The sequence below is a fragment of the Bos indicus x Bos taurus genome, chromosome 11 (genome assembly GCF_003369695.1).
Source record: "Bos indicus x Bos taurus breed Angus x Brahman F1 hybrid chromosome 11, Bos_hybrid_MaternalHap_v2.0, whole genome shotgun sequence".
In the NCBI taxonomy this organism is placed as follows: domain Eukaryota; kingdom Metazoa; phylum Chordata; class Mammalia; order Artiodactyla; family Bovidae; genus Bos; species Bos indicus x Bos taurus.
This window is the reverse complement of record NC_040086.1, coordinates 101,960,797-101,974,358: the sequence shown is the minus strand read 5'-3', so window position 1 is coordinate 101,974,358 and position 13,562 is coordinate 101,960,797. Positions and strand designations below refer to the sequence as shown.

Here is a 13,562-nt window from a genome sequence, read left to right as displayed (position 1 = left end):
ACGAAGCCAGGACTCTAGGCAGACACGCACACCCAGCTTGGACCCAGCACTCGACCTTCAGGGTGCCCTTTGGAATGCCCTGGGAGAGGAGTCATTTCAGGTGTTGATCAGACCTGGTAAATGTAAACCCCCACCAAGCTCTGCCCCCACTGCCTGGTGGGGGTTTCCCTCTTCTTTTCATGATTTTGGGGAGCTGGCAGAATTTCATAGGAGAATCAGTCTGCAGGGTTGCAAGTAAATTATGATGTTTTCATGTGCAAAGACCCTCAGAGGCAGGACAGTCCCTCTTCCTGGTTGATGCCTTTTTCCCTGCGTAATTATGAACAGCGGGCTGTTTACTCTCAAAATGTCTTTGTTAAACCATAATTGTCTTTGCTAGAAGTTACCTCTTCCAATCCTCTTATTTTATAGGTGATATTCAGTGCCTTGCACAGTCCACAACCAATTAGAAAAGAGCCCTATGTGACCAGAGTTGGGTCAGCCAGATTTGGGGGTAGGTAGTTGAATGAACGAGTGACCAATCACCCCCAGGGCTGCCTAGCGGATAAGCCCTCCAACCAAGGGCTTCTGAACTTTTTGGTATGAAAACACAGTGTTCTGCACACAGCATGGATAAATGTGCTAGTGGGTGAATGGATGGATGGACAGGAGAATGAAGGGGCCCTCAGGCTTGTTTCCCACATGTTGGCTCCTGACTGTGATTTCAGGGGTGCAAGCTCCCCTGGGCGGCCCCCAGTCAGTCTCTGGCAAACAGATCACCGGGAGCTGGTCTGCACTAGGCCACAGTCCACTAGACTCCCTCACTTTCAGCGAAATGTGTTTTTCCCAAGTCTTCGTTAATTAGAAAGCTTTTCTCAGTTCATATCCAGAACGCCAGTTAGTGCTCTTTCCAAGAGATTGCCTTTTCATTTATTTTACTTTATTATTTTGGCTCTGCGGGTCTCTGTTGTGGCAGACAGGCTTTCTCTAGCTGCGGTGCATGCGGGCTTACTTGCCCAGCGGAGTGTGGGATCCTTGCTCCTGGCCCAGGGATCAAACGTGAATCCCCCGCATTGCAAGGCGGATTCTTAACCACTGGACCACCAGGGAAATCCCTGAGACTGTCTTTTTAAATGAATTCTTTATATTAATTTCTACAGTCCTAAGTGGGATGCCTTCTTGAAAGGGGGTAGAGGGAAAGAATAGAATTCGTCTTGGTCAGAATTATAATGACAGTAGTAAAACCAGTTAGCAGCCTGGGCTGTTTCTTCATCGCCAGGCACCGTGCTTGTTTTCTCATTGTTTGTCTGGCTGTACTCCTCATTTAGTCATCCCGGCAGCTATGGGGTAGATCGTTGTTAGTGTCCCCATTTTGCAGAGAAGGAGAGCAAGGCCCAGAGGTGTTGAAAGTTATGGCTAGCAGTGGTAGAGGCTGATTCCCGAGGCTCTGCTCTTCAGCACCACAGTAAACTGACATCCTGATGGGCTCATCTTATTTCTGAAGAGACGAGTCTACACCACAGGCAGGCTCTAAAGGGTTTGGAAGGAACAGACCCGTTAACTGGACGGTGTCGAGGTAGCCACTTTTGTGCTTTCAACCACTGCCCACTGTGTCTGAACCCGGAAACTAAACGTGATTCAGCAAAGCAAGTTTCTCTGCAGTGGGTCATCTCAGCATCCTCCCAGGTGAGGAGCTGCGGTGGAACTGGTCCGTTTTTATGTGAATTTGATTTTAAAACATTTTTTAGCTATTTGGGAACAACAACAACAAAAAAAAACAAACCCCTGGAGAAGACTCTTGAGAGCCCCTTGGACAGCAGGGAGATCAAACCAGTCCATCCTAAAGGAAATCAGCCCTGAATATTCTTTGGAAGGACTGATGCTGAAGCTGAAGCTGACTTTGGCCACCTGACATGAAGAACTGACTCATTGGAAAAGACCCTGATGCTGGGAAAGACTGTAGGCAAAAGGAGAAGGGGACGACAGAGGCTGAGATGGTTAGATAGCATTACTGACTCAGTGGACATGTATCTGAGCAAACTCCAGCAGACAGTGGAGAACAGAGGAGCCTCGCGTGCTGCAGTCCACGGGGTTGCAGAGTCAGAAACGGCTTAGCGACTGAACAACAACAACAACAACAAAAACCTCTTAAGCATTCACATCTGTGTTTTACCGAATTTCAGCACCCTGGAGATCAGTGGCTTTTAACCAGCGGGACCCAGGAGTATGGATTTTCCCAGATTCGTGTTTGTTTAGAAAACCATCAGGCATGTGTCACTGATTTGCCAAGATAGGTGGAACCCGGCTCCGTCGGTTACTTGGAAACACCTCTCCCACACACCTCAGCCTGTCTGAACACAGGCACTGAAGACGGCTGGGCAGAGCCTCGTGGGGCTGCCAAGCCAGAGAGCAGGCGAGTTCCAGAGCAGCCCGCTCGCTGCAGGGTGTGCCAGTCAGGGGCACCGGCAGGCGTTGCCTATTGTTTGAGATTAAACTTCAAAGTCGAACTTCCCGCTAGTCATCTCTCAGATGAGTTGAATATGGAAGCCGTCCTAAGATGCCATGGCAGGCTAAGATTGGCATGTTTCTGTCTGAACCAGAGGAACCAATACTGGCTCAACGTCATGTCAACTTTTTTGTAACCATCAAAATACTCTCATCTTTCTCACCAGTTGTCTTGAAACACATCAGTTTCCCAAACTGGATCTTTTAATATGCATTTCTTTTCTGGCTGATCAAAATCTCCTTTCCGCCCTCTTCTAGACAGTGGGGAAACTGTACAACATTTCACCAGAAAAAAGTGAGGGAGGTGGCAGGCCTACGAGGCATCTTGTAACATGTCCCCGATTCAGACTTTGAGCTGAGTGATCTGATTGATCAGACACAAACCTTCAGCCTCAGATTGCCTCCCTGGGACTTGACAAATTGGCCTCCGGCTCCAGGGAACCCCTAGGATAGAGCCTCCAGAGCCTGCAGTCAGAGCTGGGAGCAGGAATCAGGGTGTCCTCCGGAGAACCCAGGGGAGCGCCCCTACTCTGGTCTTTGGAGAAGAGAGGAGGAGACAAAAGCACCGCATCAAACAGGCCAAGGGCTCAGAGGGCAAGAGTCCTGTGGTGTGAAGTTGCTAATTGCACTTTAATAATAGTCAGGAGGGCAGGAGAGGCCAGTGTTCACACAGAGTGGGCCGCGCTCTGCGGGGGCCCCCCGCCACATTCCCTGGGCTGGCGGGCTGCTTTGCTTTCCCTTTTTTTTTTTTTTTCCATCTGTGACATCTGCTCGGTGCTTGTCCCTCCTCTGATACCGAACCCCACGCAGCTGTGCAGACCTCCAGCTCTGTGCCGGAGCAGGAGTGCCCTGAGCATACGGCCTTTTTGATGTGTGATAAAACAGAAGCGAGCCACGGGGGTATGGCGAGCGAAGGCCTCGGAATATCAATTAGCCTGCTTGGAACAAAGCTGCGGCTCCGGAGCAGCAGAATAGACATTTCACTGAAGTGTCAGGAAGACGGATAACGTATTCTAATTAGGGACTGACTGCTACCTCGGCATCCAGCCGCTCCTGGAAGTCAGACCCACGACCCTCACAACGCAGCTCACCAGCATCCCATCACGGCGGGGTGCGGATGCTGCTGACTGATGGATGACTTCCTGCTTTGCCAGAATTTGCGGCCAGTAGCTTGCTCTCAACCAGAATTGCTGTTTCCCCTCGAAAGTGTGCTCCGTTTGCCACCGGGCAGTTGCAAATAACCTCTACAAAGGGAGGAGCTCTGGGGGACTTCCCTGGTGGTCCAGTGGCTAAGACTCTGCGCTCCCCCGACACCCCCGAGTTTGACCCCTGGTCAGGGAACTAGATGCCACATAACACATCCTGAGGGTTCACGTGCCACAAGTAAAATCGCCATGTGCCGCAACTGAAGGCCCCACGTGCTGCAACAAAGATGGAAGACCTCCATGCAGCAGCTAAGACCTGGCACAGCCGCATGAATGTGCGGCTTTAAAAAGCAGCGAGCGGGGAAGAGCGCTGGGAAAGGTCTTTTCCAGGCACGAAGCCTGGGGCTTCCATCTCGAGGACGCTCCACGAGCCACACTCCCTGATGTAGAGGCCTGGGTCATTGTAGCCTTCCTTCCCAGGCGAGCTGAGGCTGGGACTAGCAGGGTGTGGGAGCCACCTTAAGAGGTCAACACATGATGTGATAGAGTGACTGGGTGACTCCTTAAGACTGGCTCCTCAGAGAAGGCCTTTCTGAGGAAGCAGCGTGCAGGCTGAGATCTGAATGCTGAGATGTAAGGATGATGGGGAAGGGGAAGGAGGTGTGTCCCCCAGGGACCTCGTTTCTTTGCACCTTGGGTGATTGGACCATCTCCCTGAGTCTGGAAGCGTAGACCCGGAGAGCCAAGGTGGCCTGGGATTCGCTTCGAGCCCCCCCGCCGCCCCGCCTTCTCCCTCCTTAAATGTCACGTCTGCACCAGGATGACGCAAGAGCGAGGCCAGCTAATTAGGAAGATGTTCCTCACTTTGCTGCACTTTCCCTGTGTAATTGGAAGGCCCGCTTTCTCCAGTCGGCGAGAGCTGTTTCCCTGAATAGTTCTAAAAGCTTTGGACCACATACTGATATCAGCTGCAAATTTATGGGTGAGATTATAATGATTGCTCAGTAATGCAATATTAAAAACGGAGGTCTTTCTCGGTGCTGAGCGAAGGCGGAGTTCCACCCTCCTTTCAGCTTCAAAACCGGGATTTGAAACAGAATTACCCGCCCCAGTCCTAGAAGAAGTGGTCAGTGGGCTCCAGCTCCCTCCCTTCCAGATACGGTAAAAATGAAGGGGTCTGAAAGTAGCCAAAGTTCAGAACATTTGGGTTCGGCTTTCAGAACCGTAAGTTGAAGGGGCGGGTTTCAGACCCCACACCTCCTGGTTCCTGTAGGGTGCACACATACGTAGGTGTTTGCTTTTTTTAAGAGCTGCAGCCAACACTTGGCTGGCTATAACAAGGACTTGAGGGAGCAAAAGGCTGTTAAAAATCTTGGTTTCTATTTTTTTTTTTTCACTTTTGCTTCATTAGTTCTAGAATCCAGGGCCTCCGTGGCTGCGTGTTCTCCTGCATAATTTAAGAAATTAATGAAAGCGTGCCTGATTTTTCCAACACTCTTTACTCTGTAAATTTGTTTAGCTTTTTTTTTTTAACTGTCAGTTGAGGCTACTGGAGCCTAAACATTTCAATATTGAAAAAATGTGACCCTGTCCCCTTTTTTTAAAGAAAGACATGACTTGCCCTCAACCGCGTGGTGTTCTATACATCAGGTGTTATGAGTTACAAGTGACCTTGAGTCTGAGTTTATCCCATTAGTCCATCTCTGACCTTAAAGCAACCAAGTTCTTATCATTGTTGAGAGGGCGGGGCCTATGGCAGGGGGGAGCCCCCTTCTGGGAGCCAGCCTCAGAAACCTGAGCAGCTGCTTGGGGTTGCCTGACACCTCTCACCGCAGAATGGAGATCTAAGGGGGACCCAGTTTTTTGGGGCAGGAGCACGCTATGTCCCCCCTTGCCTGGTAAATGAATAAAGCTATGCTTTTTTACTGTACCTCCCCGAAAGGAAGGCAGACCTGAGATAATCAGTGGCTTTATTTCACCCTTCCAAATCTTGCTTTATCTGACCATCAAGTTGAGGGCATTAAATAGTAGATATGTGAGGGCTTCCCAGGTGGCTCAGTGGTAAAGAAGATCCCCTGGAGAAGGAAATGGCAACCCATTCCAGTGTTCTTGCCTGGGAAATCCCATGGACAGAGAGGTCTGGCGGGCTACAGTCCATGGGGTCATAAGACCCGGATACGACTGAGCAACTGAGACACATGTATAACTCTAGGCTCAAGGGACTTGAAAAGACTCTAGAAATTGTTTAATGTGAATATTATTGGGGGACATCAAAAAAAGAGAAAAACAACATAAACAAATGGGAAGATATATTTTTTTTGTCACGTGACTTACAGAATCTTAGTTCCTTGCCCAGGAATCGAACCTGGAGCCCTGTCAGGTAGAGAGCTGCGTCATAACCACTGTACTACCAGGGAATTCCCAGGAAGATGTTTTGACATGATATTGTAAAAATGTCCATCCTCCATAAATTAATCTCTATATTTAATGTCATTCCCAACCTTGTAGAATTTATATTTTTGGAACTTAACAAAATAGTCTTCTGTTTACCTGGAGGAACAAATGTAAAAAAAAAAAGAAAGAAAATGAAAGAGGAGCATCTCCTACTAGATAGAACAATAAATTATAAAACAGCAGTAATTTAAACAGTGTGAGTCTGACACAAGAGTCTACAGGTAGAAAGATGCCAGAACCAACATCACACCGACATGTAGACTGTGTTAAAATTTTTTTCTATTTAGAGGGAAGAGGGGCTTCCCTTGCAGCTCAGTTGGTAAAGAATCCACTGGCAATGCAGGAGACCCAGGTTCAATTCCTGGGTCTGGAAGATCCCCTGGAGAAGGAAATGGCAACCCACTCTAGTATTCTTGCCTGGAAAATCGCATGGACAGAGGAGCCTGGCCAGCTATCCATGGGGTCACAAGAGTCAGACATGACTCAGCGACTAAACCAACAGAGGGAAGAGGACAGGCTGTTTCACAGATGACCCTGGGATAGATGGAAATCCACATAAAAATGGTCAGGTCAGGCCCACATCATTTTTGAAAAAAAAAAAAAAAATCTGGCTCTATTAAATATACTATTTCAGGGTAAAGAGTTAAACTGTTAAGAGAACACAGTTTAAATGCAGGTGAATATTTACCAGCTTTTACAGTGACAAGGGCCTTTTTATACATCCACTCAACACCAGAATCTGAAGAAAACAGCACTGATTGATTTGGCCATAAACTTATGTGTTAAAAAACACACACGCAAAATTAAAAGGCCAAAGCCAAACTGTGGAAAATGTTGGTTGCTTTGTTTGCCTCAAGGAGTGTCTGGTAGCAGTTGCCAAAATAAGTTAATATTCTTAATATGTAAAGAGCTCTTGTGAACAAATAAGAGGATAAAACCCCAAGGGCAGAGTGAATAGATGACATGAATGGGCATTTTTGAAAAGTGCAATTTCAAATAACCAGTGCACACATGGAAAAAATATTAAACCTCATTAGTGCTCAAAGAGATGCAAATTAAAACAGCAACACTATGCTGTCTTGCTGGACAGATTTTCCCTGAGATAGAGCCTTACAGTGACTAAGATGCAGGGACACTAAACAGGTGATCCACCATTGGGTTCAGAAACTGATGGGCAAGTTTGTAGCTTGGTGTGGCAAAATGTATCAAAAATGATAAAAGAAGGTATCAACTTTTAGAAATTTATCAGGGTTTTTTTTTTTTTGAGGGGGGAGGGTGCATACCAAAATGCATGTGGGATCTTAGTTCCCCGACCAGGGATTGAGAGCCTGCACCGGCTGCAGTGGAAGCTGGAGTCTTAACTACTGGACCACTAGAAAGTCCCTAATAAATGGCTTTGTTTCCTTTTTTTAAAGTAGTGGAATGAAACTAAATGAGCAGCAGTATGTGATTCATTAGCATTTGGCAGGTCAATTCATGCAATGCTTGGCAGCTGCAAAAACTCCCAGGAGAGGAGAATTCTGTGATGTGGGAAAGTGTGCATGAAGTGTTCTCACTATATGAAAAGAACAGATTACAAAATAGTATGTACAGTGTGATTTTTCTCCCTCTACTGCCTTCCCCACCCCTAACCGGGAAAAAAAGATATCCGTCTGTGAAGCCTGGCAGGAGATGCACCAAAGTGTTAACAGTGGCTAGTTGCGGGTTGATGGTGTCAGTCAGCGACAAGCATTATTGTTTCCACCCTGTAGTGTTTTCCACATCGTGTGCAGTACTCGTGTGTAACCCTCACAATCGGACCGAAAGGTTCATGAAAATAAATCTAAACCAGCTCCCCAGCTGATCCAAGAAGGTGCCTGAGGAAGTTCAGCCCTAAAACAAATTCACCAGGAACAGAAACCTGGACTCAGGCCTCCTAATGCTCTGTTCATCCAGGACTCGTGGGCTTTTGTTTTGCCCCTGATGGTTCCTTGCCTCTCACATCTGAGAAGCTGTCTTTGGGAAATAATCCAAAATGTGGAAAGAGCCACACACAAAGACGTCCCTTACAGTGTTATAATTATAATAGTGCGAATGGTCAGTGGGGGAAATGTCCAGTCACGGAGCGTGGTTCAGTAAGTGAGACCGCTCACCGGTGGGACGTTATATGGCCAGTGAAGAGGTGGGTCAACGTGAAAAGAAAATGCAGTGTGGTTATAATGTAGGATGGAAACAAAAAGTCAGGACAGAAAATCTCTATGTTGTGACTATCATCACAAACATCAGGTTCAGAAGGGAATGTGACATTATGAGAGGGATTGTTAAGTAAGGTTGATGCAGCTATCAGAAACATTTATTTTTTCTTATCTTAGAAGTTCCAGTTTTTCTAGAAAGGTATGATATGATATTCCTTTTTAAAAAATTTTTATTCTTTATTTATTTGGATGTGCTGGGTCTTTGTGGCAGCCTGTGGGTTTTTAGTTGTTGGCATGTAGGATCTTAGTTTCCTGACCGGGGATGGATCCTGGGTCCCCTGCATTGGGAACACAGGGTCTTAGCCACTGGACCAACCAGGGAAGCCTCAATATTCTTTTTATAATAACTACCCCCCACCAATCTGAAAAAGTAAACATAGGTGAGCCTCTTTACACATCCTCTTTCTAGGGCTGGATTCTGGACGGCATCCCCGAGACGCGGGAGCAGGCTCTGACGATCCAGACCCTTGGCATCTCCCCAAGACACGTCAGTGAGTAGCCCCGCCCACCAGAGCTGCAGACCCTGAGAGTGAGTGCCCAGCCTGTGCTGTGTCAGCGGTCCTCAGTGCCCACCCTCAGCCCAGGGCCACCATCCAGCAGAGGGGTTGATGGGCCTGTGACCCGGCAGGAACCAGGAGGACCGCTCAGCCGAGTTCTCCAAGAGCTAAATGCACTCGGGGCTTGTGCTGAGGAACCTGGGGTCTTGCTCTGACCCTGGGGATTCCCTGTTTCAGGAAGCCCCCATCTCAACCATGGGAAACTCTGAGAAACCACTGGAAGCTGGAAACCACTGAGAAGCTCTCTATAGGAAATAATCCCAAGTGTGGCAAAAGCCTTCTGTACAGGGATGTCACAGTTATTGGTGGCCCTGAAGGCGGTCGGCAGGCAGTGTTCGTGCATGGATGACCTCTGTCCTGAGATTCCATGTCTGTGTTCTGACCTCTCTCTTAAGGGGTTGATGGGTATGGAGGTGGTGGGTGTTTTAGTGTCCTGCTGCCCACTGTGTCTGGTTTGGCTTCTTTCCTTCTCTGCCCAGTCGTGCTGAGCGCTCCAGACACCGTCCTGATTGAGAGAAACTTGGGGAAGAGGATCGACCCTCAGACTGGAGGTATGGCAGTCTCCTCCTGTGTCCGCCTGCCCTGTGGGATCTCAGAGGTCTCAGATCCTAATCACAGCCCCCACCCCTCACTGAGCACCCCTCTCAGCTTGGGCAGCAGACAGACCGAGGTCCCTGCCCGCTTCTAGCCGTGGGACGTGGGAGGGGCTGCCCAGTGTCTGAGGCTTGGTGTTCTCACCTGGACTTGAGGCTGAGAGCCCCAAGCCCTGCCTTGTGACCCGCTCCCCGTGAGAAGGCTGAGAGCCTGCGGGCGGGTGCCTGGCACAGAGCGAGCACTTGGGAGGCCAGCGCCGCCCTTCCCCTCGCCCCAGCACCCTCATCAGTTTGTTACTAGCAGCAACGGGGGAGCAGGCTGAAGCCACCCTTGGGGTGGGCGGACCCGGGGGGCGGACAGGCGTCCCTGGGACCTGCAGGCTGTGCTTCCAGCACGGGCGGGTGACTCTAACCGCCGCGCCCCTCTCTCCGGCAGAGATCTATCACACCACCTTCGACTGGCCCCCGAGTCGGAAATCCAGAACCGACTGATGGTGCCTGCAGGCATCTTCGAGGGGGAGACGGCGCGGAAGCTGCTCGAGTATCACAGGAACATCGTCAGGATCCTCCCCTCGTACCCCAAGATCCTGAAGGTCATCAGCGCCGACCAGCCCTGCGTGGACGTCTTCTACCAGGGTAAACCCAGACGGCCCCTCCACTCGTCTCGTCTCGTGTCACTTCATCGGGCAGCGTCCGGGGTGTGCTTGGGAGCGGGGGAGTCAAGTTGTGGGTGGCCCAGGATCCCTGCCCAGAAACAAGCGTGGGGTCGCTAAGAGCATCCCCCTCAGAGACCCTGGGCTAATACTCTACACCCTGAGTGGTCATCGGACTTGACAGTGGAGCGAGGAGAGGCAGGGATGGGGTGGGAGGGCAAGGAGCGCGCAGCCTTGCCCTGGGACATCCCTGGTGGTCTAGTGGTCGGGACTTTGCCCTCCAGTGCAGGGGACCCGGGTTTGATCCCTGGGCAGGGAACTAGATCCCACACGCTGCAACTACGACCTGGAGCAGCCAAATTAAATAAGTACATATTTAATAAATACATAAATACATTTTTTTAAAAGGTTCACATAAAAAGTCTTTAAAAGAAAAAAGAAGAAATCTTGCTCTGAGGATCAAGGAGAAAAAGAAAATGTATAAAAATTAAATAAACAAACGTACAAACCAAACCCACCAGCACCACAAGAAAACAACAACAGAAACGCCAGCAGGCGTCCTGAGCCCGTCGGGGAAGCGGGGGCAGCCCCGCGGGCACGCCTGCCTCAGGGCCAGTAGCAGGTGTTCACAGCAGCTTCCCAGAAAGTGCTGAAACGGGCCTGCTTGGGGACCGGGGGTCTGACCACTGAGACCTCAGGGCCAGGCGACGTGTGAGTGAGCCTCAGCCCCACCACACATCAGCTGTGCCATCTGTGGCAACTTTCATAATCTCTCTGGGCCTCAGTTTTGTCATTGCAAAAATGGGCACAAAGATGGATCCTTCCTCACAGGCTTAGGTGAGGCTGCGCTGCGTGAGGTCCTGCGAAGCAGGCATCGAAGCCGTGAGCCCAGGAGCTGGTGCAGAGGGACGGCTCAGTGTCAGGCACTGCTGTCATCATGATTCAACACCCAGTCCTGAAAGACAAGGAAATTAGAATAATTCTCCCCCAAAGCAGCCCTTGCGAGTCCCTTGGACAGCAAGGAGATCTAACCAGTCCCTCCTAAAGGAAATCAGTCCTGAATGTTCATTGGAAGGACTGATGCTGAAGCTGAAACTCCAATCCTTTGGCCACCTGATGCGAAGAACTGGCTCATTGGAAAAGACCCTGATGCTGGGAAAGATTGAAGGCAGGAGGAGAAGGGGATGACAGAGGATGAGATGGTTGGATGGCATCACCGACTCGATGGATATGAGTTTGAGCAAGCTCCAGGACTTGGTGATGGACAGGGAGGCCTGGCGTGCTGCAGTCCATGGGGTCGCAAAGAGTCGGACACGACTGAGCGACTGAACTGAACTGAACTGAAGGCAGCTGCATAATCATTTTTTATTTTTAATTTAGTTTTTCCTTTTATTTATTTTATTTTTTTCAGCTGCACCGTGTGGCTTGGGGGGATCCTAGTATCCTGACCAGGGATTGAACCCCAGCTCTCAGCAGTGAAAACACACGGTCCCAACCACTGGACAGTCCAGGAATTCCCCTGGTTTTTCAAAAAAGTCTTGCTGAGCTTCACACCCAGTCAGCCCTTCTGCGTGATGCTGGGTGCCTGGGAAGATAAAAATACCACTGCAGGGGTTTTAAGACACTTGACAGTTTACAATGCCCTTTTTTGGTATATCCTCTTAAATCTCTTCCAGAGACTTTTAGTTTTGAGGGGGAGGTGGTTCTGAGCTCCCTAGTACCGCCAGCCCCCATCTGCCAGTGGATGTCTCTGCTTTACCAGGAGAGCAGAGAGTGGCACAGCCTCGATCTCCAAAGGGGAGTCAGTGGACGAGGGGGGATGTCTGCAGGGTGATGCTACTTTGAAAAATGCCAGGCTTACAGACGCCTTGTAAATTTCCAGTGATTTTGCATCTTGAAAGGGTCTTTAGTAGCAAACACTGCACTCCGAAGATAAACAACCACAACATTTATCTTATGCCATGACTCTGAATTTACACATTAATTACTTCCAAATTACTTAATTAAATTTAAAAGTTCATATGATCGTTCATAAAGAATTCATGCCTGGAATTGTAAATAAAAATGTGAGCATCTGAATATTAATTATTATTAATTAATAATGCAGAGAGATAAATTGAAAATTGGAATGCAGAATTCTCTCTGTGTTGTTTTTTTTTTAATCTCTCTGCAGTGCATCCAGCAACCACATATTTTTAAAAAGAATAATTAGATGTTGAGACTGTCTGGGGGATCATTACTTCTAATTAACTTAGTTATTTACTGTAAATTAAGCATCATTTGTAAGCAGGCTTCTTTGGCTGTAGTATTTGTGCTCTTCAGATGGGCTGGCTCCTGGAAGGTCTGAGGATAAAGATAGCCTTGCTGGAATCTCTGTCTCCCGGGTTGGTCTCGCTGGTGGAAAGTGTTACCCCTGGCAGTGGGCTTGGGAGAGCGGCCCCAGCCCTGCCAAGTCTGCAAAATGCAGACAAGAAAAGCACCTCCCTTGGGGGATGGTGCCTGGATCAGATCAGACAAGGCCCGCAGAGAATTTAGCTTGGCAGATTGTCATCTTAACCATGAAGGTCTGGTAACCTACCTGTGCCTTTAGTTCCAAGACAGAGAGGAATCGTAGTATCCCTAATGAACCTTCCAATCAAAAAAAAATCCCGCAAAGGTCTGAAACTTCAAAATTTGCCGGGTGAACACACCCCACTAGGTTCCAATTTTGTCCCCTTCCCCGCCTGGGGATGTTTGGAGGCATTTGCGGTTGTCACCACTAGGGGGTGTGCTACCGACACCTGGTGGGCAGGGGCCAGGGAGCGCCCTAGATGTCAGGAGCATGAGCTTGGCAGACCCTGCCCACCTGTCCCAGGTGTCAGGGCGGTGCCCTGGGACCCCTTCCTGTCTTCTGATGGTTCCATCCCGGGTGAGGGGCTGACTCAACATGCTGCCTGCAGCAACCCTGGCACCTGCTGGGGATGGTCTGGGTCCCTGGCAGGAGGCGGGGTTGGGGAGGGAGACCCCTTTTGATGCAAGGGGGACTGAGGTGGATGGAGGTACCCACCCTCGGCCTCAGCAGGTGGGCTGTCCCCCGCCCCCCCCCCCCCCGCCAGGTGCTGAGTGGCTGCCCTTTAGCAGCCTGCCCAGCTCGCTGTGGTGCCCCCTCCATGCTCGACTGGGAGGCGACCTGGTTTGATGTTCAGTAGCTTTTGGCATCCAGTGCCCCCCCTGGTGCAGGCACCTCGCCCCTGTCCCCCTGAGTCTTTGTTCCTCAAATACCAGGGCACCCCGGGCCAGGCCTCCATCTCCCCACGCTGGGACCTGTTTGATCGCGGCCTCTTTGGAGACTTGCGACAAAGTTGGTGTCACTGGAGTGAGGCTGCAATTTATTCTCCACCAATTCCGGAGGCCTTTAGAAGTCCCCCGTGTGCCAGGCCCCTGCATGGCCTGACGCATTTAT

At 49.7% G+C, this 13,562-nt stretch overlaps 1 protein-coding gene across 1 annotated transcript in view; it reads left to right on the top strand.

Moving 5' to 3' along the window:
- The window catches only part of AK8 (adenylate kinase 8), a 135,560-nt gene that overhangs the window by 42,159 nt on the left and 79,839 nt on the right, over positions 1 to 13,562 (top strand). Inside the window, 4 exon segments of the mRNA XM_027556671.1 lie at positions 8,727 to 8,808; positions 9,354 to 9,425; positions 9,904 to 9,933; positions 9,936 to 10,103. Of these exon segments, the coding sequence (XP_027412472.1) occupies positions 8,727 to 8,808; positions 9,354 to 9,425; positions 9,904 to 9,933; positions 9,936 to 10,103 (352 nt within the window).